The 24,319-nt window shown below is 51.2% G+C and overlaps 1 protein-coding gene across 3 annotated transcripts; it reads left to right on the top strand.

Moving 5' to 3' along the window:
• Positions 1–27: 27 nt before the first annotated feature.
• PPP2R5D (protein phosphatase 2 regulatory subunit B'delta) lies at positions 28–23,289 on the top strand. Of its 3 annotated transcripts, none has more exons than XM_065679544.1 (16): positions 28–115; positions 820–903; positions 7,311–7,503; positions 8,628–8,827; positions 9,201–9,311; positions 10,185–10,277; positions 10,655–10,785; positions 11,186–11,245; positions 12,160–12,268; positions 13,711–13,764; positions 15,944–16,114; positions 17,905–18,032; positions 20,130–20,231; positions 21,333–21,405; positions 21,817–21,933; positions 22,263–23,289. In XM_065679544.1, the coding sequence occupies exons 1-16, from the start codon at positions 89–91 to the stop codon at positions 22,398–22,400; spliced, it is 1,791 nt and encodes a 596-aa protein (XP_065535616.1). In that variant the 5' UTR covers positions 28–88; the 3' UTR covers positions 22,401–23,289. The 3 variants fall into 3 exon arrangements, with proteins under 3 accessions (XP_065535616.1, XP_065535615.1, XP_065535617.1); XM_065679543.1 differs by having other exon boundaries at positions 7,305–7,503; XM_065679545.1 differs by lacking the exon at positions 28–115 and adding an exon at positions 397–481 and having other exon boundaries at positions 7,305–7,503.
• Positions 23,290–24,319: the final 1,030 nt, after the last annotated feature.

Here is a 24,319-nt window from a genome sequence, read left to right as displayed (position 1 = left end):
TGGGAGCGGGGCGCTGCGGCCGGGCTCGGGCGCAGGCGGCGGCGGCGGCGGCGGCGGGGCGCGGAGCGGCCGGGGCCCAGCGCTCATCATGCCCTGCAAGCTGAAGAAGGAGAAGGTGCGGCGGGGCGGGTATGGGGTGGGCAGGGCCGCGCTGGGAGGCGGGTGCGCTCCCCCCCCCCCCCACGCCGTCCCGCCGGGCGTTGACCCGGTGCCCGCTCCCGCTGCCCTCCCTGCCCGCGGCCTATATCCCTCGGCGAGGACCCTCGGGCGGGGGCGCGCGCGCGCGCGGGGCTGCGGCCGGCAGGGGGCGGGGGCGCGCGGGACGGGCGGGGCGGGTGGTGCAGGAGGGCGGCGGGGGCGCGCGCGTCGGTACCGGTGACACCCGCTCCCCCCCCCCCCCAACCCCCCCCCATCCCCTTTCCTTTCTGTGATCGCAGCGGGCGCGGCGCGGCACAGCGCGGCGATGCCCCCGGTGCGTGAGGTACGGCCACACCCGCGCTCCGGCCCCGCGGATCCACCGCAGCCGCCGCTCGGTGCGGGCCGGGCCACGCTCACCCGCTGCGGCCCTGGCGGTGTCCGTGCACCTTGCGGGCAGCCCCGCGGAAGGGCTGGGCGGGCGCAGGGGCCCTGTCCCCCGGGGGGGGGGGGATCGGGGCAGGCAGTGGTTGTGAGGGGAGAAGGGCCGGGAGCGAGGGCCCGGCGCTGGGCTGCCCGCAGGGGTGGGGTGGGCCTGTGGCAGCGCGCCGCTGAACTCTGCGAAGAGACGCCGTGATTGTGCGCAAGGTGAAATGTTCTCTGAACGTCTTCTCGTCGTTTCAGGAGTCCCCGAAGTCTACCAAAAGCAGCACAAAGGCCGGCGGCAGCGGTGGCGCGAAGGATGGAGGGGCAGAGAATTCGGAAGAGGTAAGGCTTTCCCCTCGGATGCAGCCGTGTGCATGAGGAGGAATAACGTCTTTCGTTTTAACTGCTTCGTGCTGCTCCACCGCATAGTGTGTCACTGGGATTGTAAGGGCGCAGAGAAAACGGTAGCCAAGACTAAAGTTAAGATGAAGTTAGTTCCCCTTGGAACTTGTCCCAAAGGAAATGATGGCTATGGAAGACAAGATGAGTCTCATGCCCTACAGCCCTGCACAAAGAGGTTTGGCAGGAGCTGATGGTGAGCGCTGCTCACAGAGGTGTGCAGAGGGTGACAGAGGTGGCTGCGGAGCGGAAAGAGCCACGGTTATCAAGAAGGAGGAAGCCTGACAGACGGGATCATCTTCCTTGCTCCTGTCAGAGCAAAGCACAGTAAACTGTTGACACCTTGTGTCAGAGTGGGAGTTCATGAGGAGCAATAGAAAAGGAACATGTTCTTCTGAATTGTTTTCTGGGGGAGTGATATTAGGAAGGAATGGGTAGGACACGTGAAAGTATAGAGGTAAACTGCTGGAGATGAAATGGCTCTTTGATAGAACAGCCCTGTTGCTGAGCACATTACTCACAAGAAGGCACAGTCTGTATTCCCAGCTGTGCAGAGTCTCACTCCCGGTTTGATGTTGCCAAGCTGGATGTGTTAGAATGGCATCAGCAGAATGTGATAACACGATATGCTGTGATTAGAATTAACAAAATGGGGGTAAAGTAGAACTTTTTTTGTGGATTTGAGTATGTCCAGCACTCAAAAGCAGCGTGGTTGTGGAATTTGAGACTTGGCTCTGAAGAGTGTTGTATGTGTGTCCAGTGGAGCTTGCGTGTGTGCGGGGGTCATTTATTAATACTACAGTTTGGCAAACGAGCTGTGCCACTTCTGCGTCCATTCAAGCCTCTGTGCTCCAGTCTTGTATGGAAGATGTTGCACTTGTAATGTGGAGGACTGAGGGTAGGAGACATGTAAGGCTAAATCTGTAGTTCAGTGGGGTGGTTGTTGTCAATAAATGGTTATTTCAGAGTCTCCTTCAAAGCACAGACTTGTGTTGCAGAGCCTCAGAAAACATCCCTGCTACCAGCCCCTTGGTTTCAGGGTCTAAGCTATGCTTATGGCCAGCAAGAAATGAGAAGCTGAGTTTGCTTGCCTTGGAGCAGGCAGCAGTTTTGCAGATCCTGCTTTTACATCCCATCCTGATTTTGGCCTCTGCCCATCTCATTTTTTGTGTACAGCTGAAAACAGCTTGCTGGGAGAGCTGTCTGCCAGCTCTGAGGAAGTGAGAAGACTCCTGCATTGGCATCCTGGGGTCAGGCTTACCTTGTATTTGTTTGGCACTCGTTGGCTGCTGAGCTCACAGCTCTGAGGAGAGGAAGGGAAGCCTAGGGCTTGCAGTGCAAGGGTGATAGGTAGCCTTTGAGAGAGCAGAGCACTGATGACCCCGTCCAAATCAGCACTGGGCTGTGGCGCTGCTCTCCTGGTTGCAAGTGGTGCAGTAAGAAAGGAAGAGTAGTGCAGGCTACGAGCTTCCTTCTGCGACCTGAGATGGCACGTAATGTCTGGTCATGCCTGGGCGCAGGAGAGACTTAGAAGTGATGCATCTAACCTTCCCTCCCACAAAACATATGCAGCCACTTCCTCATACTCCAAAGAAAATCCAGCCCTTCTTTAAGATGGAAAGCTGGGTCTCCTTTGATCATAGGAACAGAGAGCAGAGCAGAAAGGAGCCACCTCTGTGGTGTGCACCGCCACTGGTCTCTTCTCCCTTTCCCTCTTGAGCTTGCAGTGAAGTTTGTTTTCTCTGGGTGCTTTCCTGGCTCTGGACTGCTCTGCTGCAGAATGGAAGAGAGCTCTTTGCTTGATAAGAAGAAATGTATGCCAGTTTGAATGCGATTTTCCTGCTCTTCAGGAAGAACAAAAAGGTATTTTGACTTTCACATTGGGGGACTGTGAGGAATTAGGTAATGTGTGCCGAGAGAGAGACTCCTTCTGTGTGTCAGAAGCAGGAGGTGGTTTGACTCATGAAGCACCAGGAGTGGTGTTGCCTGGTGGGGTTGATGGGCTGAGCCTAGCCTGGATGCCTCTGATGCCACTGTGAGAGTTTTGTGCCCTGTAAATTCCTCCATGGAGTTACAGTTGGTTGGTTGCCTTTTTTAGGGTGAAAGTTGTGTGCACCAAAGGGAATTGTCTGTTTTCTTCAGATCACAATAGGTGCTTAATGGGCTTGCAGCAGGAGAGCAGCATTTGGGCAGCCCTTTTCCAGTATGCACTTTCCTCTCTGCTCCTTGGAGCCCTAATTTAGCCTGGTCCAGAAAGCTGTGACTTGTTTTGCAGGCAAGTTGTCTGGCTGGTGGAATGAGTTGTTTGTTGAAGAGCAGCTCTGGTCTGACACACCTGAGCAAGTGGAGCAGACAGGGACCTCCTATGGGGATCTCCCTATGGCTGAGGGAGATGAAGAGGCTCGGAGCCAGTCCAGAAACCCTTAAGCAGAGTGCTTTGTTCTCTGCATTGAAGGAGCTTTTAGTGGAGCTGATCTGGAAGGGCAGATATGTTCAAAAGCAGATGCATCCCCACGAGGGAAGGCAAGTGTCTGAATTCCCTCCTAAGTACAGGGGTAGCGCAGTGCTCTTTTAGATGCCCATCTTAGGGTGAAGCTGTCCGAGGTGAAAAGCCAGCAGAGCTTGGCTTTGGAGGGGAAGGTGGGTGGGGGCAGTTTACTCAGGAAGAGACAGGAGCAGGGGAGGAAATCATGAGAGCAGGGAATGTGAAATAAAAAGGTTTGTTTAGTTCATTCCCTCTGGAAAATGGTGAAAATATGAATGGAAAGAATTTCTGAGTGTCTGTTTAAGGAGAAAAAAAGGAATAATATCAGAGACCAAGGCAGATTGAATGAGAGGGTGAGAAAGAGTTACTCTTCCTGACCAAAAAGCCTGGGAGAGGCAGCTGGGTGGGGAGGAGAGTTAATGACCTGGAAGTGGGAGCAGGGATTAGCAGCAGCAGTGAAGAGGAGTTGCGCTGCAGCCTGGAGGGCAGCTTGGAGCCTTGCTGATGAGATCTGCAGCTCTGGGAGAGAGTGCTCCTTTTCACTGAGCTGCTGTATTACGTGTTTTGCAGATATCTCCATGGGGCTTGTTACTGCGGTACCTGAAATTCATTATTCAGAGACAGGCGTTACAGTGTGTTGATGTTACTTGTGAGGCAGAGCTGGCTTTTAATAGGGCGCTGTGTAACAGCAGACAAAGAGAGCAGGTACTGACTTGAGGGATGGGAAGGGAAGAGTCATCTGAGGAGGAGGAGCTGAGAGCAGATCTGGGCTGAGGAGCTTAGCAAGCGGGGGATGCTCAAGGGACCAGTGAGGCAGAAGGGCTTTCCCAGTGGCGATGCACCCAGCTGTGGGAGGAGAGCCTGCAAAGGTGAGGTCATACACGGGCAGGAGAGCAGAGGAGAGGCTGGCACGGCTCAGGGTGGCTGGGGGTGGGGAAGAGGGTCTCTGTTCCTGGGAGCCCAGGGTGAAGAGAAATGACACAGAGCAAGCCCAGGGCCTGGGGCTCATTGGCATGTGCTGGCAAGTTCCTAGCAAGGGAAGGAGAGATGGTGGGAACCAGTGGGGAGGAAGCGCTATGGAGCCAGGGAGCCTGTGCTTGGGGGGTGTTTGAACGTGGTCGCAACTGGGGCTGTTGGCAGGAGTCGCTGCTCCACTACAGCAGGTGAGGTGGGGCTGCTGCTCTGTTCTCTGGGCAGGTCTTCACGGGCAAACTGCGTTCTCCCAAGCCTTACTGTGAGGAGGTGGGCCTGAGCCCTGCCTGTCAGGAAGGGGCTGAGCCTCATCAGGTTGGTGTGCTGCAGCCATGGAGTGGTCACCTGGTGTTGGTGTCAGGGATGCAGTCTGTGGGGTTGATAGCTGTGCGTTAAGAGAAAAGCTTTCCGTTCTAGAAACAGCCCTGTGTTCTCAGGGATGGAAACTTCAGGGAAGAAAGTGTCAGGAAGCTCAAAATGAACCCCTTTGGATTCGTGAGGCCAAGGTAGGAGGGCAGAAGAAGAGCAGGCCTGCCGCAGGAGGCACCTTCTGAAAGCAAGTGTTCAGCTTGATGTCAGAAAGTGACCTGAATGCCTCTGAGCACTGCAGCCCTCCCCCGTCACTGGATTTTCTCTAGCAAACTCAGTTGTGTGGTTTTTGCCTGTGTATTTCTGTTTCTTGAATAGTTCTGTAGCACCTAAACCTGAAGCTGTGCTTGGTCTCTTTTCATGCCTTCAGCTGTTGAAGGCTGTAGAAGCTGGTGGCAATGCCCTGATGAAGGCAGTGTGGCCACAGCCTGTTAGCCTGGGGTACACAATACACACACCAGGCTCAGAACTCTGCCTGTGGCTTTTCTAGTTTTGTGGGGAGGGCACAGGCATATCCTGACAGCTTCTGTCACCCATGTGTCCTGTTTCCATCAGTGTTCCCCATGAGGCTGCTGATGCATCTCTTGTTTCCCTCTGTACCATCTTTTCTCATCATTCAGATTTTGCTTTTATTTCCTGTGGAAGGAGACTATGTAGAGAACTAACCTTCCAAAAAAAAGGCATGTGGGCAGCATCTGAGTGTCTCATGCTGCCCTGATACCCAAACATCGGGGTGAGGAATGAACAACTCATTCTTGGAAGGTTGTCAAAAAGGCTTCAGCCTGACTTAACTGAGTTGAGACCACTGTTCAGGATATCCTGCCTCCAGTTCGTATCCTGGGCCTGCTTTGTCTGACAGATACGGCTGTTTTCATCACAACCTCATCTTGCTCCCTCCTCATTGTGGAACAGTGTTGCTCCATGAAAGAGATCAGATCAAATCTAAACTGAAGAGAGTTCAAATCTTGTTTTCTCCCCCAGCCTTGGCTTGAAGCTGAGATTTCCTTAAGATCTTAATTCTTCAGATTTCCTTCAAGCAAAGCCAGACCAGAACAGAAATGTTTCTGATTTCTGGTTCAAAGTAAGGGCTTGACAAAATAATTGGTGTTTTGTGTTGGGCACTGGGAGTCTTTGCACAGTGTCTCCTTGTAGGCAGCTTTCCCTATTCCTACCTTGCTGTCCCTGCATGCTGTGGGTACAGTAACTCCTGCACTGTGGAGCTGTGCTTCACATCTTTGGAAACCATCAGGCCTCAGTGTGGGGTAAGGACTGTGCAGGGCAAGCTGCAGCTCAGCTGCTGCTCACAGGAGGAGACGGGCTATATCTCATTTGGAGGAGAGCTCTAATGAGCTTCTGCACTGCTGGTGCTCTCCCTCAAAATTGGTGTTCTCAAGGGGTGTGTTTGTACTGCTGTGCTGTATGTGGAAGCTGGGAGTTCATGGGGGAAGGGAAAGGTGATGGCCAAGGATTTCACCACTTCTGCTCCCCATCCATCTCACTATCCTTGTTGTGTCCTAAATAGGTTCACCTTGCAGCTCCTTGGCTTTGTGCACCAGCGGGAAGGATGTGGCAGAGCTGAGAAAGGAAGCGCTGCTGGGCTCACACAGCAGAGCCAGCGCAGGCTGAGTGCTATCTGCAGCTAAGCCCTCTGCTATAGGCTTCCTTGTGGGTTGTTGCCCTCTTCTGCATTAAGTTTTCCATGAGTTGTGTTGGCTACTGAGCCATTATGGGCCAGGTGGAACTGGAACCAGCAGAGCTTCAGCGAGGTGAGAGCAGAGCTGAGCTGAGCAAACACTAGCTTGAGTTTCTGCTGGAAACAAGGAAGTGTTTCTGAAGGGCTGATGTGCAAAAAGCAAATTAAGTCCAGACAGTAGCGGAGCTGAGACAAGGTGGAAACGGAGGGAGCAGCTAGGGTGGGTTGGGAAAGCCTGAGCTTTGGGTATGGCCTGTGTGGTTTGTAGACTCCTGGTCTATGAGTGCAGCAGTGATTTTAGCAGTGTTCACTGTTGACTTCCCAGGACCATCCTGCCTGCTCTGTACTGCCTGCTGCTTTGCTTTTCCCAGGTGGTTCCCTGCACAAGGATAAGGAGCATCTCGCTAGTTTTCAGAACTTGCTTGCTGTGGGCTGGACAGTGCTGTGATCGGGGTCAGCAGTACACTGATTTTTCTGTTTGGGCCACAGGAAGTTCTTATTTCTGCTTTTGTTTTGTGACAACGAACTCCTGTCACTTATTGCAAGGCATGGATTTGCTGTCCATATCCCTAGCAGCCACCATGCCACGAAGCTCTGGTGTCTGTGGTGCCTCACAGCCATGAGTAAACCTGATGTTCCCTTTGCAGGTATGATACAAATGCAACCAGCGGGTGAGGAGCCCTGCAGGAGCGGGTGAGATGCACCAAACTGCAAGTGCAGCAGTGGAAAATGTGCCTGGTTTCTTCAGTACAAGATGCTGACGGTGTCTGATGGCTCATGAGGCTTGTAGCTGAAAGCTTATGGGTTGTTTTATTCTCTTCTCAGGAGCAGCAGCAGCAGCAGCAGCAGCAGCAGCCGCCAGCTTCAAATAAGCGGCCCAGTAACAGCGCTCCCCCCCCAACCCAGCTGAATAAGATCAAGTACTCCGGGGGACCCCAGATTGTGAAGAAGGAGCGCAGGCACAGCTCTTCCCGCTTCAATCTGAGCAAAAACCGGGAACTCCAAAAGCTCCCAGCCCTTAAAGGTAAGGAAGCTGCCCGGTGGGGTTGACCTGCATGGCAAGCTACGCCTGCTCCAGGCAGAGTTTGGTGGTGTAACAGCTCTTCCTAAAGTGTCAGTAGTGCAGCCAGGATGCCTCTGGGTGCTTGGTTGGAAAGGTGCTTGGCTTGGCAGTGGGTTGAGGATCAATGATGGATAGCCTCAAAGGAAAGGAGAATGGTCATTGTGAACTTCACTATTTACCTTCCCATTTGAACTGATTTAAACCCTTGGGCTTAGGATTGCCTCAGATTCTTCAGCAGGTTGTGTAGGAAGTGCAGAGACCCTTGTGTAGTCTCTTGTTTCTACATCCACCTGTTCCCTGGAGAGGACCAGGCTTCCCCCTCCTCCTCCTTTTGTTTCCATTGCAAATTATGGTAGTGCTATTGAACTTGTCCACCTTCGGGCAATTACCCAGCATTAGCAGTTAGTCTACATAATGGTGCAATTAAACATGACTTAAGTGTGAACAAGGAGAAAGCATTTTCAGCAGTCACTCAGCCAGACCCTTTGCTGACATTGCCCACAGAAACAGGCAGTCCTTTTAGGAAGAGCAACTGCCTTGCAGCTCAGCAGCCACTCTGCAAGCAAAAGGTTAAGTTTGCCTGACTGGCCTTACCGGTGCGTAGTTCCCAATGGCGACATAACAAAAAGAGAATGCTGTTAATGTAGAGCCTCTGCCACCTTGTCCCCTCTCTTCTGGGCTGCTCTCTGGGAAGAGTGTTAGCCTGCAGCGTGCTCTGTCCTGCTCCCTTTGTGGCTGGGGGGTAGGGCATGGGTGTCCCTGGTCTGTGATGGGAGCTAGTTAAGTGAGTTCTTTCTCCAGTGCACCTTGTACTGCAAAGGGATCAGTGCTTGTCAGATCAGAAACGGTTACCGTGTTTAATATTGCCTTATGGGATAGTTGCTCCAGAGGCCTTGCAATCCCTCTGTCTCCACTGTCCCATCTCCATAGCAGGGATAACACTGCCTCTGCCTCCTTCCACCAGCTCAAGGGGGGACTGTGACAGGGAAGGGGGAATGCAGGATGGGAAGGAAACCACACTGGTACCTGGGCAAACCAGGAAGATGTTCTGCCTATCCCCAAGGCGTTCCTGCTCTCTCTGACAGATGCTCCTCCGCATGAACGAGAAGAGCTTTTCATTCAGAAGCTGCGGCAGTGCTGCGTGCTTTTTGACTTCATTTCTGACCCCCTCAGTGACCTGAAGTTCAAGGAGGTGAAGCGAGCAGGTCTCAACGAGATGGTAGAATACATCACTCACAACCGTGATGTTGTCACTGAGGCCATCTACCCTGAAGCTGTTATCATGGTAGGACATGGGGCTGCTGTGTGTGTCTATCAAAGAAATAGAAATTCAGAAGCTTGGGTGGGAGGAAAAGATAGGGATTTGTCAGGGAGAAGTCTGACCCCAGTCCTACCCATTCCTTATCATCTGCCCAGCCACAGAAGTAGAAGAAGCAGAGGGTAGAGGGTGACACTGCCTGGTGTCAAGGGAGGTGGAAGCTCTCTCTTGTTGCAGAGTTCATATGCAGACTGTAACCCTACTGCCTCTAGAGAGGGATCTGTCTCTGGGCACAGCTATGGCAGATCACAGTCTGTTGCTCTGCAGTGGAGGATTAGCTATGGGAAGCACCATTGTGGGGTGCAGGGCTGTTACTCACACACCTTTTCACACACCTCAGTTTTCAGTGAACCTCTTCCGGACGCTCCCACCATCATCCAATCCCACAGGCGCGGAGTTTGACCCTGAGGAAGATGAGCCTACACTAGAGGCTGCCTGGCCACACCTGCAGGTGAGGAGGAAGAGGAGTGGGGATAGACATCTGGTGAATGTATGTCCAGGGAGTCAAGAGTACACACAGTGCTGGTGCCTGCAAGGGGTCCTGGTGTGGGGACCGGGAGAGGCCAGGCCTGACACCCATGGGTCAGAAGTGGCTTGTAGGCAATGCAGGCTGCAGGGGTGTCCTGGAAACAGGCTGATGGCTGTGTGCCACGTTCACCTGCAGATGGCTGTAGTTCCACATGGCCCTGAGGTAGGCTGGGAGTGAACACTTGACTGAGAGGGAGGGAGTTGTGCTGTATTGCCTGTGTAAGAAGCAATTCCCAGCAATGGTAATGTCCCTCCCGAAGGCTCAAGAGTCTTCTTCTGGGCTTCAGTAGTAGTGGAGACAGCACCCCTGTCTGCTTCAGTGATCCTCTCCTTGCCCAGCTCCATGGGAGGCACATGGAGGAAGAGGACTGCTTAGTGCCAAAGCAAAGCCTGTACTTGCACCTACTAACATCTCCTGTATGCTTCTATAATTCAGTTGCATTAACTGGGGTCAAACATTTGACCAGAAAAGACAGGGAATCATAGAATCCTGGAATGATTTGGGTTGGAAAGGACCTTAAAACTCATCCAGTTCAAACCCCCTGCACGGGCAGGACCACCTTCCACTAGACCAGGCTGCTCCAAGCCCTGGAGCAGTTATGAGCCACCATCAGAGCAAGGGCAGCCCAGCTGATCCCACTGAGTGAGGAAATGGGTTCCTGTGTTTTTTGTGCTCCCATTTGGGCTTCCCAGCCTTTCCTCGCATCCTTAAGGAGAAGGGAAACCTTTAAAACCTGAAGCAAACATTGGTGAGAGGATGGAGGGATTTCTGAGTGATCTTTCCTTCTCTCCATAGCTGGTGTACGAGTTCTTCCTCCGGTTCCTGGAATCACCTGATTTTCAACCAAACGTAGCCAAGAAATACATCGACCAGAAGTTTGTACTGTCTGTAAGTCGTCCTTGCCCCTGCACACCACCTTTATGAAGGACACACAGCAGGTTTTGGGCCAGGTGTTGTTCAAACAGTCCAGCTTTGTCAGCAGGTGCTTGGTGATAGGAGTTTTCTTTTTCCCTTTGTTTAGTCTTGAAGGAGCAGCCAGAATTCTCAGTGCAGGGCAAGTGTGGGTGAGCTGTAGTCACTGGAACTCATCTCTCATTGTCCAGATGGAGGGAGGCACTGGGGCCTTGCAGGGGAAACCCTGCGGGGGGACAGGTTTTTAGAGTGTGCAAGCCATGACAGTACCAGTGATGGCTCCAGCTTGTGTTGCTGTTAGTTTTGTGCAGGCTGGCAGCATGCAGACATGGGCTGAATTTCTCTCTCCCCAGCTGCTGGATCTCTTTGACAGTGAAGACCCCAGAGAACGAGACTTCCTAAAGACTATTCTGCACAGGATCTATGGGAAGTTCCTGGGTCTGCGAGCGTACGTGAGGCGGCAGATCAACAATATATTTTACAGGTGAGATGTTTCATAGTGTCACTGGCCTAGTGAGTGAGTGGGACAACCAGGGAGGAAAATTTGGGGCACTAGGCTGTGTGGATCTGATCCATGCTGTGATTAGCAAAGTGACTCAGATACGTCACACTACTTTGGTAGGGACAGCATTCACTGGTGTTTAAGAGCAGAAAGGATGTGATATTACTGTCTTCAGTGCACACAGAGCATGCGCTGGGACGTGTGAGCTTTAGCTGATCTGGGGGCCATGAATTTATTTGCTTCTCTCCCTTACACCTTGCCCTGTTGTTTTGGAGTTCTGTTAATTTGCTAGGAACCTCCCCATCTCCTGTGGTTTCTTTTCCTTTGGCTCATCAAACTGTATGCAGCATTTGGTGATGACATCTCATTCTCTCTTCTTTAGGTTCATCTATGAAACAGAGCACCACAATGGGATTGCAGAACTGCTGGAGATCCTGGGAAGGTAAGGGCACTTTTGGAAGTCCCAAAGGCCCCATAGTGAGTGATCTCCCAGCCCAGTGTGCAGCATGAGCTGGCAGTGCCTTCCTTCAGCAGCCCTTGCTGAAGAGGAGCCACCTCTTCCAGGGGATATCAGTCTGACAAAGCACAGAGCGGAAATACTCTCCAGCCTGTTGGTAAATGTGGTAGCCTTCTCCTCAGATGCAGTACTGTGAGCATGGGGGATCACTCCGCCTCTCATGCACACTGAAAAGAGATAGTTTACAGCTTCTATACCTTTATTATAGACATATTCATCACAATTCCATGCAATGCCCGCCCAGTTTCCTCATTGCCTATGTAATTTGGGTAGATAAGGCCATGGTTCAGGCACTGTGGATTTGAGGAGTGGTCTCTGGGAGTCATGGTGGTCATTTGGGCAGAAATACCCCCACTGGTTTTATACTTCTATGGAAATCCATTAGGTAAGGACACCGAATGTGTGTTTAGTCTTGCCAGTTACCTACATGTTCTTGTCTGGGCTAATTCATGACCCTGAGAGGCTTCTCTAGCAGTTTTCTTTCAGAGCCATTTACCTATTTCTCAGGTAATAAACCTTATTGACAGGAGGAAGGCATGCAGTGGTTTGGGAGAGAAATCTGGTGCTCTTGTTGCGTGGCTTCCTTATCTTGAGAATCCTTGTAACTTTGGGCAAGTCTCAATACACGATGAAAAGCTTGTTTAATTCGGTGTCACTGTTCTAAAAGTAAACTCCTGCTGAGCATGGTGTGCAGGTTGGGCCCCAGTGACCATGCTTCTGGCAGGTGCTTTCTCCAAGTGACTAGTGAGAGCTAGGGCAAGCCACTGATTCTTTTGAGGTTAGAGATACTGTGTTTTTGCTGGGTGAAGTTTGTTAATGAGACTCTTGTTTCTTCTCAGTATAATCAATGGGTTTGCTTTGCCTCTGAAGGAAGAGCACAAGATGTTCCTCATCAGAGTCTTGTTACCCCTGCACAAGGTGAAGTCTCTCAGTGTTTACCACCCACAGGTGAGAAGTGCGTCAAGTTATGTCTTTCAGAAGCTGTTGTTCAGGCTTGCTTATAGCTATTCTTGGATCTTTTACAATAAAGTGACCCACCTGGTTATGAGGGAATGGCTGTGGGCACTGTCTGTTTGGACTGAAGTAAAGCATTTGACACTGTCTCCCAGTGGTCTCCTAGAGAAAGTGGCTGTTCATGGCCTGGATAGGTGTGTTCTTCAGTGGGCTGGAAACTGGCTGGATGGCCAAGCCCAAGGAGTGGTGGTAAATGGCATCACATCTACTTGGTGACCAGTCACTAGTGGTGTCCCTCAGGGCTGGGGAAGGCTCAGGGGGAGCCTTATCACTCTTTATAGCTACCTGAATTGAGGTTGTAGGGAGATGGGGGTCAGCCTCTTCTCTCAAGGAGCTAAGGATAGGACAAGAAGAGGCAGCCTCAGTCTGCACCAGGGGAGGTTTAGACTGGATATTGGGAACAATTCCTCCCCCAAAGGGCAGTCAGGCATTGGAACAGGCTGCCCAGGGCAGTGCTGGAGTCACCGGCCCTGGAAGTGCTCACAAACCATGTAGACAAGGCCCTCAGTGCCATGGGTTAGTGGTGGCCTTGGCAGTGCAGGGGAGCGGTTGGACTGGATGATCCTAAAGGTCTTTTCCAGCCTCACTGATTCTGTGGTTCTGTGATTTACTAGGCTGCATGACTGGTGTACAAAGTGCTTGCTGTGAGATGTTTTGGGCTCTGCATTAGTCCCTGCCTGTGATGGTTTGTCCCAGCCTTGTGGTGCCCCGGCCACACGTGTGCTTTTTGCCACTGGCTGATAGAAGGGTATCCTGCCATTTCCTGGTGACTTATTGCTGTGGCCTGCTTTGCCTTTCCATGCTGGAATTTTGTGAAATACTGGGGCCCTGCTGAAACGAGGGGTGAAATTGCGAGCTGCAGTCATCAGTGTGTGGTGTGTCAGCTGTTAGTCACCACTGAGATATGAACAGAAATCCATGTGCTGGGCTGCAAGACTGATGTAGAGATTAATTGATTGCAATTTGAAATACATAATAGAAGAGAAGATCAGGACTCAGGCTAGGAACTGAAAAGTGTGGGTACTGAGCAGTGATGTCTGCTCTCCCAGCCTTGTTTTTATGCAGTAGGTCTTCCTGATAGTCAGGTTTGTCCCTTCCCCTGTGTGCAGCTGTGCTGGCATTTGAATGTATTAGCTGGGGGCTGCTCTAGGTGGCTTAAGTTTTGTTCTTTATACTGCATGGATGTCTTGAGCTCAGGTCCTGCTTGCTTGGGCTTAGAGCCTTCACTTGCCATCAGAACTGGATTCAGAGCTGCAACTGCACTCATCACGCACACTGTGAAGGACATAATGTGACTTTCAGCCTAGGGTGGTGGTGGCACTTCAGAGCTTCCCAAGTGTACCTGAGATTAATCTTGCCATGTTTGCTTCCTACAGTTGGCGTACTGTGTTGTACAGTTCTTGGAGAAAGACAGCAGCCTGACAGAGCCAGTGAGTAACCTCGCTTAACCTTTCTGTGTCAGTCAAACCCAAAAAAGCTTTTCTGCTTCTTTAGACTACAGCAAGGGTGAAAAAAGGCTGAAGAAACTGAGAGTCAACTGGGTTGTTTACTGGGTTTGCCTTGTACCCTGTGAGCAGAAGGGGCCATGCTGCTCATGTGCAAGTCTGAAAGCTTCAGGAAGGTGGGCTATAGTCTTCCTTTGTGCTTCAGATCTTGGTGTAGCAGAAAGAACACTATACCAAGCTGTCCTTCCAGGGCAGAGCTTTCAGCTCATGACAGATGCTGCAGAGACAAAACACATGGTCATGTGATATCTGATGGAACCAACATGAGCTTGTGGAGGCCCTGAAACAGTGATAGTTCATTCTGATAGTTCACTGTGGGGATGAGGTTAGGAACCTGGGACACAAAGGTCCCAGACAAGCCACTGCTCCTTGATGAAAGTATTCTCCTCCCTGCTCTTGCATCAGCCTGTTTCCTCCACAGTATTAAGTCTCCTTGTAGATGCGTTGGCCTTCAGGATGCAGTGCTGGGAAACAGACTGATCCAAAATGTGTGAGCAGTGTCGATGGAGAGCTCACATATTCCAGTTAGCACAGACCTGCAGCATTAACCAGGCTATGTGGCAGCTTGGCGGAGGGTGCAAGCAGGAGACGAGTGTTTCTCCACCCACTGCAGGCCAGGAAATGTCTTCTGCAGTGCTGAGCTTCACAGCCTCAAAACAGCAGATGGCCGAAGAACACATGCTTGTGTCACTGTAGCAGGGAGCACCAGAAAGTGTGAGCCTTCTCATGAGGACCACTAGCTGAGGTCGTTCTGTTCCCTGGCTGAAACGTGTGTGCTGGTGGTGAGCCTGGCTGTGCTCGGAGGAAGCTGGTCAACTGTTGCCAGCTTTCTGGCTCCTCGGCTCTGCGCAGTGCTGAAGCAGAGTTCCCAGCTTTTCCTTTAAATGTGGGTCCTCCATTTCCTGTGTTCCCAGAAGCCTGCTCTGAAATAAACCGCATACAGTACCTTCCTGATCATGCTGAGTACTTCCTATGGCTAACATCCAGCCCAAAGCCTCCTGCCAAAGCACTTTCTGTAGGGTGAGGGAGAAGAGACGCAGAGAAATCTGTCAATATTTCCAGGATTCACTTTTCAGCTTATTGAAACAATGAAGCCCCATAGCTCATCACTGCTTTCTAGGTAATGGGCCAGTGGCCCCTGAATTAGAGACCCAGACCTGGTTTGATGCTGTGGAAAGCAGTGGGGTGACCCACTTTCAGTGGGTGTTGCGTTGGGTCCCGACCAGACGTGTCAAGGCTGTATTGCCACAGGTCGTGTCCTGTTGAAACATCCTGCTTGTGAAGGTTTTGAATAAATGGAAAGAGGCCAGATCACTCACTAGGTCCACACTTGCTTCGAGTGGGCCTCCCAGAAGCTTGCTCAGCAAGGCTTGACGTGGTAGCTCTTGGTTAACAGCAGTCTGAGTGACTGCCAGGTGAGCAAGGCCTCAGATGTGCTCAGTAGTGGCAGAGACAGACTCGACACACCTCGCACCACCTTAGCTGTAGGAGAAATGATGTCTGAGTCACTGCAGCTGGCTGAATGGCAGACCTGAGTAATGACAAACTCTGAGGGTATCAAACTGTTGGGTGAGAAGCCTGGAGTTGGTGGAAATGTAATGCTCAAGATGTGTTCAGTCTTGCTGTTGCATTGCCCACTGCTGTCCCTCCACTGCTGTAAACTTCCTCTTGAGTGCTGGCTTCAGGATCAGGTTGCTGGAGTACACAGAGTTTGAAAGAGCAGCTCCTACCCCCCTCTGCAGTGTATTGAATAGGGATTCTTCAGTGACCTTCTCCATAGTGTTTCCAATTTTATTAGTTGCTCTCTTCCATCAGCCAGCCCACCCTGGTTTGAGCCTTCCATGTTAACCTGTGTTTGGGGAAAAATGTGGGTCTAAGCTTTGTGCTTGTAGTATAGAATCATAGGAGCCTGGGCAATGCTGGTTAACGTGGCAGAGTTTGAGCTTTTCTCTTCTTTCTTCCCTGGTAACCCCACCATGACTTTCTGAGAAAGTCTCTTCTGTAGTCTGCTTCCTTCTGATGTTGCAACCAGACCCTTAAAACTGTATTTCAGAGCTGGTGTTAACTGTCAGCCTCTAACACTGTCTCTGTATCCTTCATTCAGGTGATTGTGGGCTTGCTGAAGTTCTGGCCAAAAACTCACAGCCCCAAGGAGGTGATGTTCCTGAACGAGCTGGAGGAGATCTTGGATGTGATTGAGCCATCTGAGTTTGTGAAAGTCATGGAGCCCTTGTTCAGGCAGCTGGCCAAGTGTGTCTCCAGCCCACACTTCCAGGTGAGTCGCAGCTCAGGGAGGGGACAGGGCAGTGGCTTGTAACCCACTTTGCATGCGAGGGTGCCACCACAGCTTTTGAGCTTGTCTTTGTGGATCATGGAGGTGTAAGCAGGGTGAGTATTGGGGTGACATGTGGTGGAAAGCAGTGAGAATCCTCACCACAACCACAGAGCAAGCTCATCCAAAGAGAAAACAAAGCGGATCGGTGGAGCCCTTCCTGCTGCTCTCTGCTTTTCAGCACCATCTATTGCAGCAGCTGCAGCTGGAGTAGAGGTGGTCTGCCTCCTGTTTTGGCTAGCAGACATAGAGGAGATCCACCCAGTGTCATCCTGTTGCAGTAAGACCAAGCTGGCTGCAGTTTTGGAAGGAGGCCGACCAAAGAGCCAGTGTAGAGAAGTTATGTTGTATTATTCTGGTGCTGGTTGCAAAGGGTGAGGTGTACTGAAGAAATGCCAGAGTCTGCTTCTTCCTTGTTCGTACTGAAGGGGACTGGCTGTAGTACCAGGCTAAAACAATCTCTGTGGCTGGTAGTCAAGGCTTAAAATGTCAAGGGTGGTAGGACAGCAGTAGCTCCTAGCAGGTATTCTTGGCTCACTGGTTTTGGTTGCCATGAAGAGCATCCAGGAAGCAGAGAGCTTGCTGTTGAAACACAGGGCTGGCCCAGGTATGTCTAGGGTGTGAGATAGTGACATAGCCCCCTCCTGGAGTGAGTGTGACTGCACAGCGAGGCAGACTGGCTTCAGCCTGTCTTTTGGTACAGAGAGGTACAGAATCATGTGCTTACAAGCCAAAAATGAGGTCAGTCTAGTGTATGTAAAAGATCAGCGTTTCCTGGAAAGGACTGTGGGAGCCTGACGGAAACCAGCTGGACATGGATTACTGGTGCGGTGATGGGAACCAAAGGACAAACGTGACCTTTGGGTGTGGAAGGACTTACAGTAGGGAACTAAGGAGCTTGAATAAAGTAGGGTAAAGGCTGGAGGAGAGGCATCCTGTACTTGATAGCAGCCCTCAGCTGCTGCCAACTCTTTAAAAAACATGATTGAAAACCCCAGAGAAGATGCAAACACTTCACAGCCTAAGAAAATTAACCCCAAAGGTGCCCCATATGGTCAGGCTGAACAGGCTCTGTGTCTGCAGCTCGTCTGAGAACAGAAATAGGAACTGGCTTCTTGGTAAGTCTGAACATCTTGGTGGGGAGAGTTTTCTCTGAGTGGATTGTGTGTTAATCTAGCAGACAAAGGCTTAACAAGATCTAAAAGCTGGAACCTCTTCCTAGGTTTTTAAGGCATTCTCAAGCTAGTGCTAAATGCAGGAATTAGCTTGGTGATCTGCATTGCCCAGATTTGTGTTAAATATGAAGAGCTGTGGTTGAATCTATCACTATGTGGAAACCTGTTAGACTTGTTTGTCTTGTAAGAGCAGGGTGGCTGCCCCAAAATTTTCAGTGTTTTCACCCTTACAGTGAGGGGATGAATTGTGGGCCTGGTGACTGAAGCATGCTTGAGAGCCTAGAAAGACTGTTGTGGGGAAGGCCAGAGAGGAGTGGAAGGAATAGAGCTTTACAGAGGACAGTCTGAGGAAATGAAGGAGACTTGGAGCTAGTCTGAGCTGAGATGTGGAGTGGGTAATGTTACTGTCCTCAAGGCTTGTGTAAAGGGTGTTGAAGTCGTTGGCGCTCCTTGGCTGGGTGGTGGCAAGCTCTGGTCTCGGCACTGCACAGTCTCCCCGTAGGCCACCAGTGTTACTGGAAGGAGCCTCTCCAAGTTTGGCTTTCTCTCCTGCTGCAGGTGGCAGAGCGAGCACTGTACTACTGGAACAACGAATATATCATGAGCCTAATCAGCGATAACGCAGCCAAAATCCTCCCGATCATGTTTCCAGCACTCTACAAGAACTCCAAGAGTCACTGGAACAAGTAGGTCTTTCCACGTCCCCTGGCACTTGCTGCCATGCATACAAGATCCCTTGACCTACTACCAAGGGGTCAGTAGTATCAGCATGGAAAAGTGCCACCGCAGACCTCAGTGACGTGTTTCTGCAAGGAGTCAGGACCTGCAGTGATCCACCTTGGGGCCATTGAGTCTACCCAGAGTTTGATGCCTGCATGTCACTAACGCTGCCAGTCTCTTGGAGGTGTGCAGGAGGTTTTCCAGCTGACTTCTGGCTGCTTGTTAACTAAGGATCACCCATATGTTCTCCGTGACTTTGGCTAACGTAGTGTCTTGACTTCTTGGGTACAGGAAGAATGGAGACAGCAGAACTAACCAGGCACATGTCCCATGTCAAATCATTGCCCTCTGTGTCTGATTCCTCAATACTAGCCTGCTTTATGGTTCTCCCATCAACTTCTTTTCTTCTGGCTGCTTCTTCAGTTGATTCCTTACCTGGCTAATTCAAGTGGTAAAACTCCCTTCCTTTTAATGAATTAGCTGAGAATACTCAGCCCACAGCTGAGATCTTAAAATCTTTCAGCAGAAACTACAAAAATAAGAATAAAGTCATCTTCCCCTATTCTAGAGGGTGGGAGAAAGATGAACAATAGTAAATTCTAGGCAGACTGGGCAACTCCAGAGTTTAGGAGGATAGTGTGGTACCAAAGACAGGGTTGCAGACACGTTGCAGACAGGCACATGCACGCAGACATACTTGGTGTGTGTGCACAATATGCACGTGTGCATGCAGACACATGCACAGTGACACACTGTCAGTGTTAATGGCCCTTCTGATGAGAGTTCAGAAAAGGACTTTCATGTTCTTGTCTGAAACCCTTCACCAGTTCTGTTTCCATCTTTCCCCAGTCAAAGTTTAGGGACTGTAGTGACAGGACAAGGGGTAACGGGTTAAAACTTAAACAGGGGAAGTTTAGATTGGATATAAGGAGGAAATTCTTTCCTGTTAGGGTGGTGAGGCACTGGAATGGGTTGCCCAGGGAGGTTGTGAGTGCTCCATCCCTGGCGGTGTTCAAGGCCAGGTTGGATGAAGCCTTGGGTGGGATGGTTTAGTGTGAGGTGTCCCTGCCCATGGCAGGGGGGTTGGAACTGGATGATCTTGAGGTCCTTTCCAACCCTAACTATTCTATGATTCTAAGTTCATGATTCTGCTGTTTCTGTCTTTCCTTCTTGTCTCATTCCCAGTGATAATGCAGAAGTCCTGAAGGTGTTTTCCTCTTATTTCTCCTTGTTTTAGCCCTAGTAACATGTTTTGGGGCAGGTTGAATACTTCATATTGTCCTCTTCCTTCTCATGGCTCCTGTACTCCAACACTTGGTCCGACAGCCTGCGTAAAACCAGCAGGGCTGTAGCTCTCTTCTTTATTCCATCTGTAGAGCTGGTGAGGCACAGAGCTCCAGGCACTGAGTCTCTCACCTGTTGCCTCTGGGTCAGGTATTTCAGAGACAGCTTCAGTACTTGTTTTTATTCCCCATGAGAGTCCTTGTCCCAGAGAGAGCTCATGCACAGTGGGACCTAGCTATAAACTGCTGACAAAAGTCAGCTTTTCTTCTCTGGCATTCTTTGTGCTGGTTCCCACCTCTGCAGGGGCTGCTGAATGTGTTTATAGCAGTTCCGTGACAAAGCTCATGAGTGAATGCTGGGCAGCCCAAAACAGCGACTGTGCATGTGCAAAGTGACCTGTGGGAGGCACTAAAGCTGGGTTAGGTAAAGCCTCCTTGAGAACAGCCCTGAGCAGGTCTCTGGCATCCTTTCCAGTTTTTAAATACAAGAAAGAAATGTGTATTTTTGCACTCATTCGTCTGAGCACAGTAGAGCAGACCTGCCCCAGTGGTATTCTCTTTATTCTGTGTCTCTTTTTCCCTGTGCCATACTCTTCTGTGTTTGTGGAGGGGGTTTTCCCATGCCAAGAGCTGGCAACGTGTGAAAACCTTTTGTCACATTGCTGTAGTATGTGAGTTGCTGCTGCTGTTAGCTCTTGTCTGCACTGCTGGTGCTAACTCAGGGCTGAGGAGCCGGAGGATCCCACTATGTCTTGTTCTTCTGTCCCCATTTCTTTGCAGGACAATCCATGGGCTGATATACAATGCACTGAAGCTGTTCATGGAGATGAACCAAAAGCTTTTTGATGATTGCACGCAGCAATACAAGGCAGAGAAGCAGAAGTGAGTAAGAGATTCTTGCCAAGTAACTTGAGCTCATGCTGGAGTCTCCTTGGTGTACAGTAACAGATGGTAGATGCCAGTAGGCAGAGGGGAGATGGAAAGGTGGTGCAAATCGTGCTGTCAAAAAGTAGGGTTCCTCACCAATAACTCTGTGGAGGGATGGGAAAGGGTAAAATGTGTGCCCTGGTAAAAACCCTCTCAGTTCTGCTGGAGCAGGTGGTTTGGAAGAGAGTGACTGAGTTTGCTGGGTCATGAGGAAATAAATGGCAGTGTAGAAGATACTCAGCTTTGCAGAGATGTTTGTGCTCTTGCCAGTGGAATCCTGCTGCTTCAGAAGCACTTTCGTGGAGAGCTTTGCTGCGGTGAGCACATTGCATTTTCAATTTCCCAGTAAGAAAGGTGAGAAAATACCTGGAATTTCAAAGAGCAAATGATGGGGATAAAAATCTGAGCTCAGCAAGTACCAGTACCGTGATGCTGCGAAGAGGAAAAAGCTCCACTTTTTCTGCTTCCTTGTGCTGGTTTTGGTGCCTTGTGAGCCGAGACAGTTCAGTAAGCAAGAAGGAAACATTTTTCTTTCCCTAGGTCTGTTTTCTGCTGACTTAGTGACATAAAATAGTGCTGCTCACTCCTGGATGAGTCAAGGGGGCCACAGAGGTGGCAGTGGGGGGAGCAGGACTAACCCTTCTGGGCAGTGGGGAGCCCTGGGAGATGTTCAGTTGTTCTTGAGCACTACAAGGTGATTGCATTCAGCTCTGGGGCTCCCAACACAAGAGGGACATGGACCTGCTTGAGTGAGTCCAAAGGAAGGCCACAAAGATGTTTTCTGCTCGTGTTACGATGATATTTTCTCTCTCTCCAGTGCCTCTCTGACCAATTATGCTTCAGAAAACCTTGAGTTGGTTTTTTATCAGGGTTACACATTTTGCTCTCCTAGATAACCAGATTTGGTAAGATGTCAAAAGCAAATTGAGAGTCTCTGAAGGACGGAGCAGCTCTTCCCCCTCACCTGCACTTTCCTACTGTCTCTTGCTTTTGCTCTGAGTGAAAAGATGCACGTTCCCCAGGAGTTCACACTTTGTGCTTTCTCTCTCTCTGCAGGGGAAGGTTCAGGATGAAGGAACGAGAAGAAATGTGGCAGAAAATAGAGGAGCTGGCCCGGCTGAACCCCCAGGTGGGTAACAGCAAGGCCTAAGATAAATGAGGCAAGAATGTGGGGGGTCTTGACCTACTTCCCCAGCTCATGAAAGCAGGCTCTAGCACCTGATCTCAGCCCTGTGCACGCAACTGCAGTGGTGGTCCCTCCCTCCCAAAACACAGGGTCGTGGGGCTGCTGGTCGTGTAATGCCTTATAGGGAGCATGTACATGTTTATATGTGTATGGACTCCTCTCTCAGCTGTGGCTGTACACACATGGTGCCATGGCTCCTGCGCTGGGTAGGAGAAGATGCTCCTTTCCTGTCTGTGTACCTACTGCTATCTCTGTGGGTGCCAAAGACGTATGCTGTGCTGTGTTAGCAGGCTGGGGGAGAAGGCTTGGTGTTGGGTGGCATGCTGATTGTCCACCTGTCTGTGTTGTCTGCAGTACCCCATGTATTACGCACCTCCACCATTGCCTCCTGTCTGCTGTATGGAAACGGAGACCCCAACTGCGGAGGACATACAGCTACTGAAGAAAACGGTGGAGACAGAAGCTGTGCAGGTGTGTAGGTGACGTGGGGCCTTCCACAGCTACTCTCAGACTCGAACAGTCAGTCCGGGGCCCAGTTTCCAAGTGTTCTGAGGGGAAGTACCCCAGCTCTTATCCTGGATCTTTAGAGATCACCCTGTACTCTGAAGAGTGGGGTTTATCTTACGTTCCCGCTCTGGGACTTTCCACCTCCTTTTGGTCTGTGTTTGGCTCTCAGCCTGTTCCACAGCATCCCGTGGTGTCACCCAGCATATCCCAGAGCAGCTGGAGGCAGAGCATGGTGGGGCTGGAGGCGCGGAGGAGTTTTCTGCTGATTCCTTACTCCTTTGGTTTGTCTGCAGATGCTGAAAGACATTAAGAAGGATAAAGTTTTGCTGCGTCGGAAATCTGAGCTTCCTCAGGACGTCTACACTATAAAAGCCCTGGAGGCCCACAAGAGAGCGGAAGAGTTCCTCACCTCAAGCCAGGAGGCAATCTGACAGGCTCAGGAGCTGGCTCGGGAAGCTCTGCCCCATCCCTTTTCCCCAGGGGTCACGGAAACACACTCAGTTCTCATGTATAACTAAGGAATGAACATGGTGAGCTGTGCCTGTCCTCCACTCCATCTGCATCCCTCCAGGGTAGAGCTGGGTTTACGTTATAACTTGTATCTTACCACTGTCATGTCCTTCTGCTTTTCCTCCTTTCTTCTGCTTTTCCACCTTGGGTGTGTGTGCGTGAAGGGAGCCTGCCTGCCCTGCCATCGTGTCAGCCCGGGTAGGAGCTGCTTCATTCCCAGCTGCCACGGGATCCTTACCCTGCCTGGGAGCCAGACCCCGCTGCCCTGGCTCTGCCTTGGCCAGAGGTGACCGCGTGTGGCTCAGGGTGCTGCTGCCATCCCCAAGTGCCAAGGCTCTGCCCTGTGCTGCCTGTGCAGCCAAGCCCTGCCGTGCTCAGGGGTTGAGCTGAGCATGGGGCAGAGTTCTGGGGAGGCTCTGCTGCCTCTCTGCCCTGCCTTGGGGTGCAGCTCTGCAGCTGGAGGAGTCTTACATACACCAGAGATGTCTGCTTCCACCTTTCTTTTGCTTCAAGCCCCTTGTTCCGTTCCCCTGTCAGTGGAGTGGGGGTTCAGTGCTTTGCCACCCCCAGTAAAGCTGGGTGCAAGCACTACATACTCTTGCAGCCCTCCCTTTAGAGCATCCTTAGAAGCTCTCCTGTGGGAAAGTGAATTCCTTCAGCTGTTTGTGTTGGTCCGTACTGACTTGTCTCCATCACGGTGTCTTGGGTTAATTGTGGGCCCAGAATTAGCTTCCGGCTTTGTAGCAGATGTCAGCCACTGACTTTGCTTTCTTCCTCTACCTGCTCAATTAAAATACTCCTGTAGCTCTCCCTTTATTGCTATAGCTCATCCTTTGCTCTGCAGTGGCCAGGGTTTCTAGGAAGCTTGTGCTGCTAAAGTAATCTCTGCAAACTAGTGGAAGCAATGAATACACATCACGGGGCCAGGCTGAGTTCCTGAGTATTCAGTTGTCTCCTCTCTGTGATCAATGGCTTGGTGCTACTGCTCAACTGCTTCCATGGGTGCTCTGAGAGAAGTCCACCTTGCCCTGTCACTCTGGCATCTGCAGTGGCAAGAGGCCCTTGTTAGTTATCATATGGTGCATCAGGGACTTCTTGTGCTAATTTAGCCTTTAGAGCACACTTGGGTGTTACTGTTATCCAGCTTTCTCCCTGCCTTTTTTTGATGCAGATTCAGTGCCAGGCCAAGGTGCCACTTCAAAGGGGCCAGCTTGTGATAGCAAAGGGAGTCTTCCTCACTTCTTACCTGCTGCGCCTGCTTTCTTGACACATCAGCTTAAGTGGGCTTGCAATAGCTTAGGGGGTCAGTGCTGGTCTGATGCTGCTCTGCAGCATTGTGGGATGTTGCAGAAGGTCCTGGTGTATCTTCTTGTCCTCACCAGTAAACCATTCCCAGGTCAGAGGTTCGTCCCTTCTACTCTTACTGCTGGTGTGCAGCACATCTTTCCTCCAACCCGACCAAAGCTGGTTTTCCCCCGTGCATCCTGCACCCCCTGCCCCGTTTGGCTCTCAGTTCCCCACAGTAAACCTGCCGCCACCGCTTGGGAGCAGCTGGCGAGCACAAGGCCATGCGAGACCACCCTCAGCCACACAGGGCCCCACCACCTCCCCTCCGCTTCGCGCAACAGGCCAGTTCATCAGGAGACTTACCAAACACCTCAGGGAGGTTATTACTTGTTTTGAACATTAGTTCAAGCTCATGGTCAGCTGCCACTCAATTACCTCATGCCTGGCACAGCATGTAGACGTGCTCTGGGTGATGCTGGATGGCGCACAGGAGCGGCAGGCGCCGCGGAGCGCAGCAAGGACAGGGGACTGCTGAGTGTCCCCTGCAGCAGGG

The sequence above is a fragment of the Lathamus discolor genome, chromosome 5 (genome assembly GCF_037157495.1).
Source record: "Lathamus discolor isolate bLatDis1 chromosome 5, bLatDis1.hap1, whole genome shotgun sequence".
In the NCBI taxonomy this organism is placed as follows: domain Eukaryota; kingdom Metazoa; phylum Chordata; class Aves; order Psittaciformes; family Psittacidae; genus Lathamus; species Lathamus discolor.
This window is presented reverse-complemented; position numbering and strand designations above follow the sequence as displayed.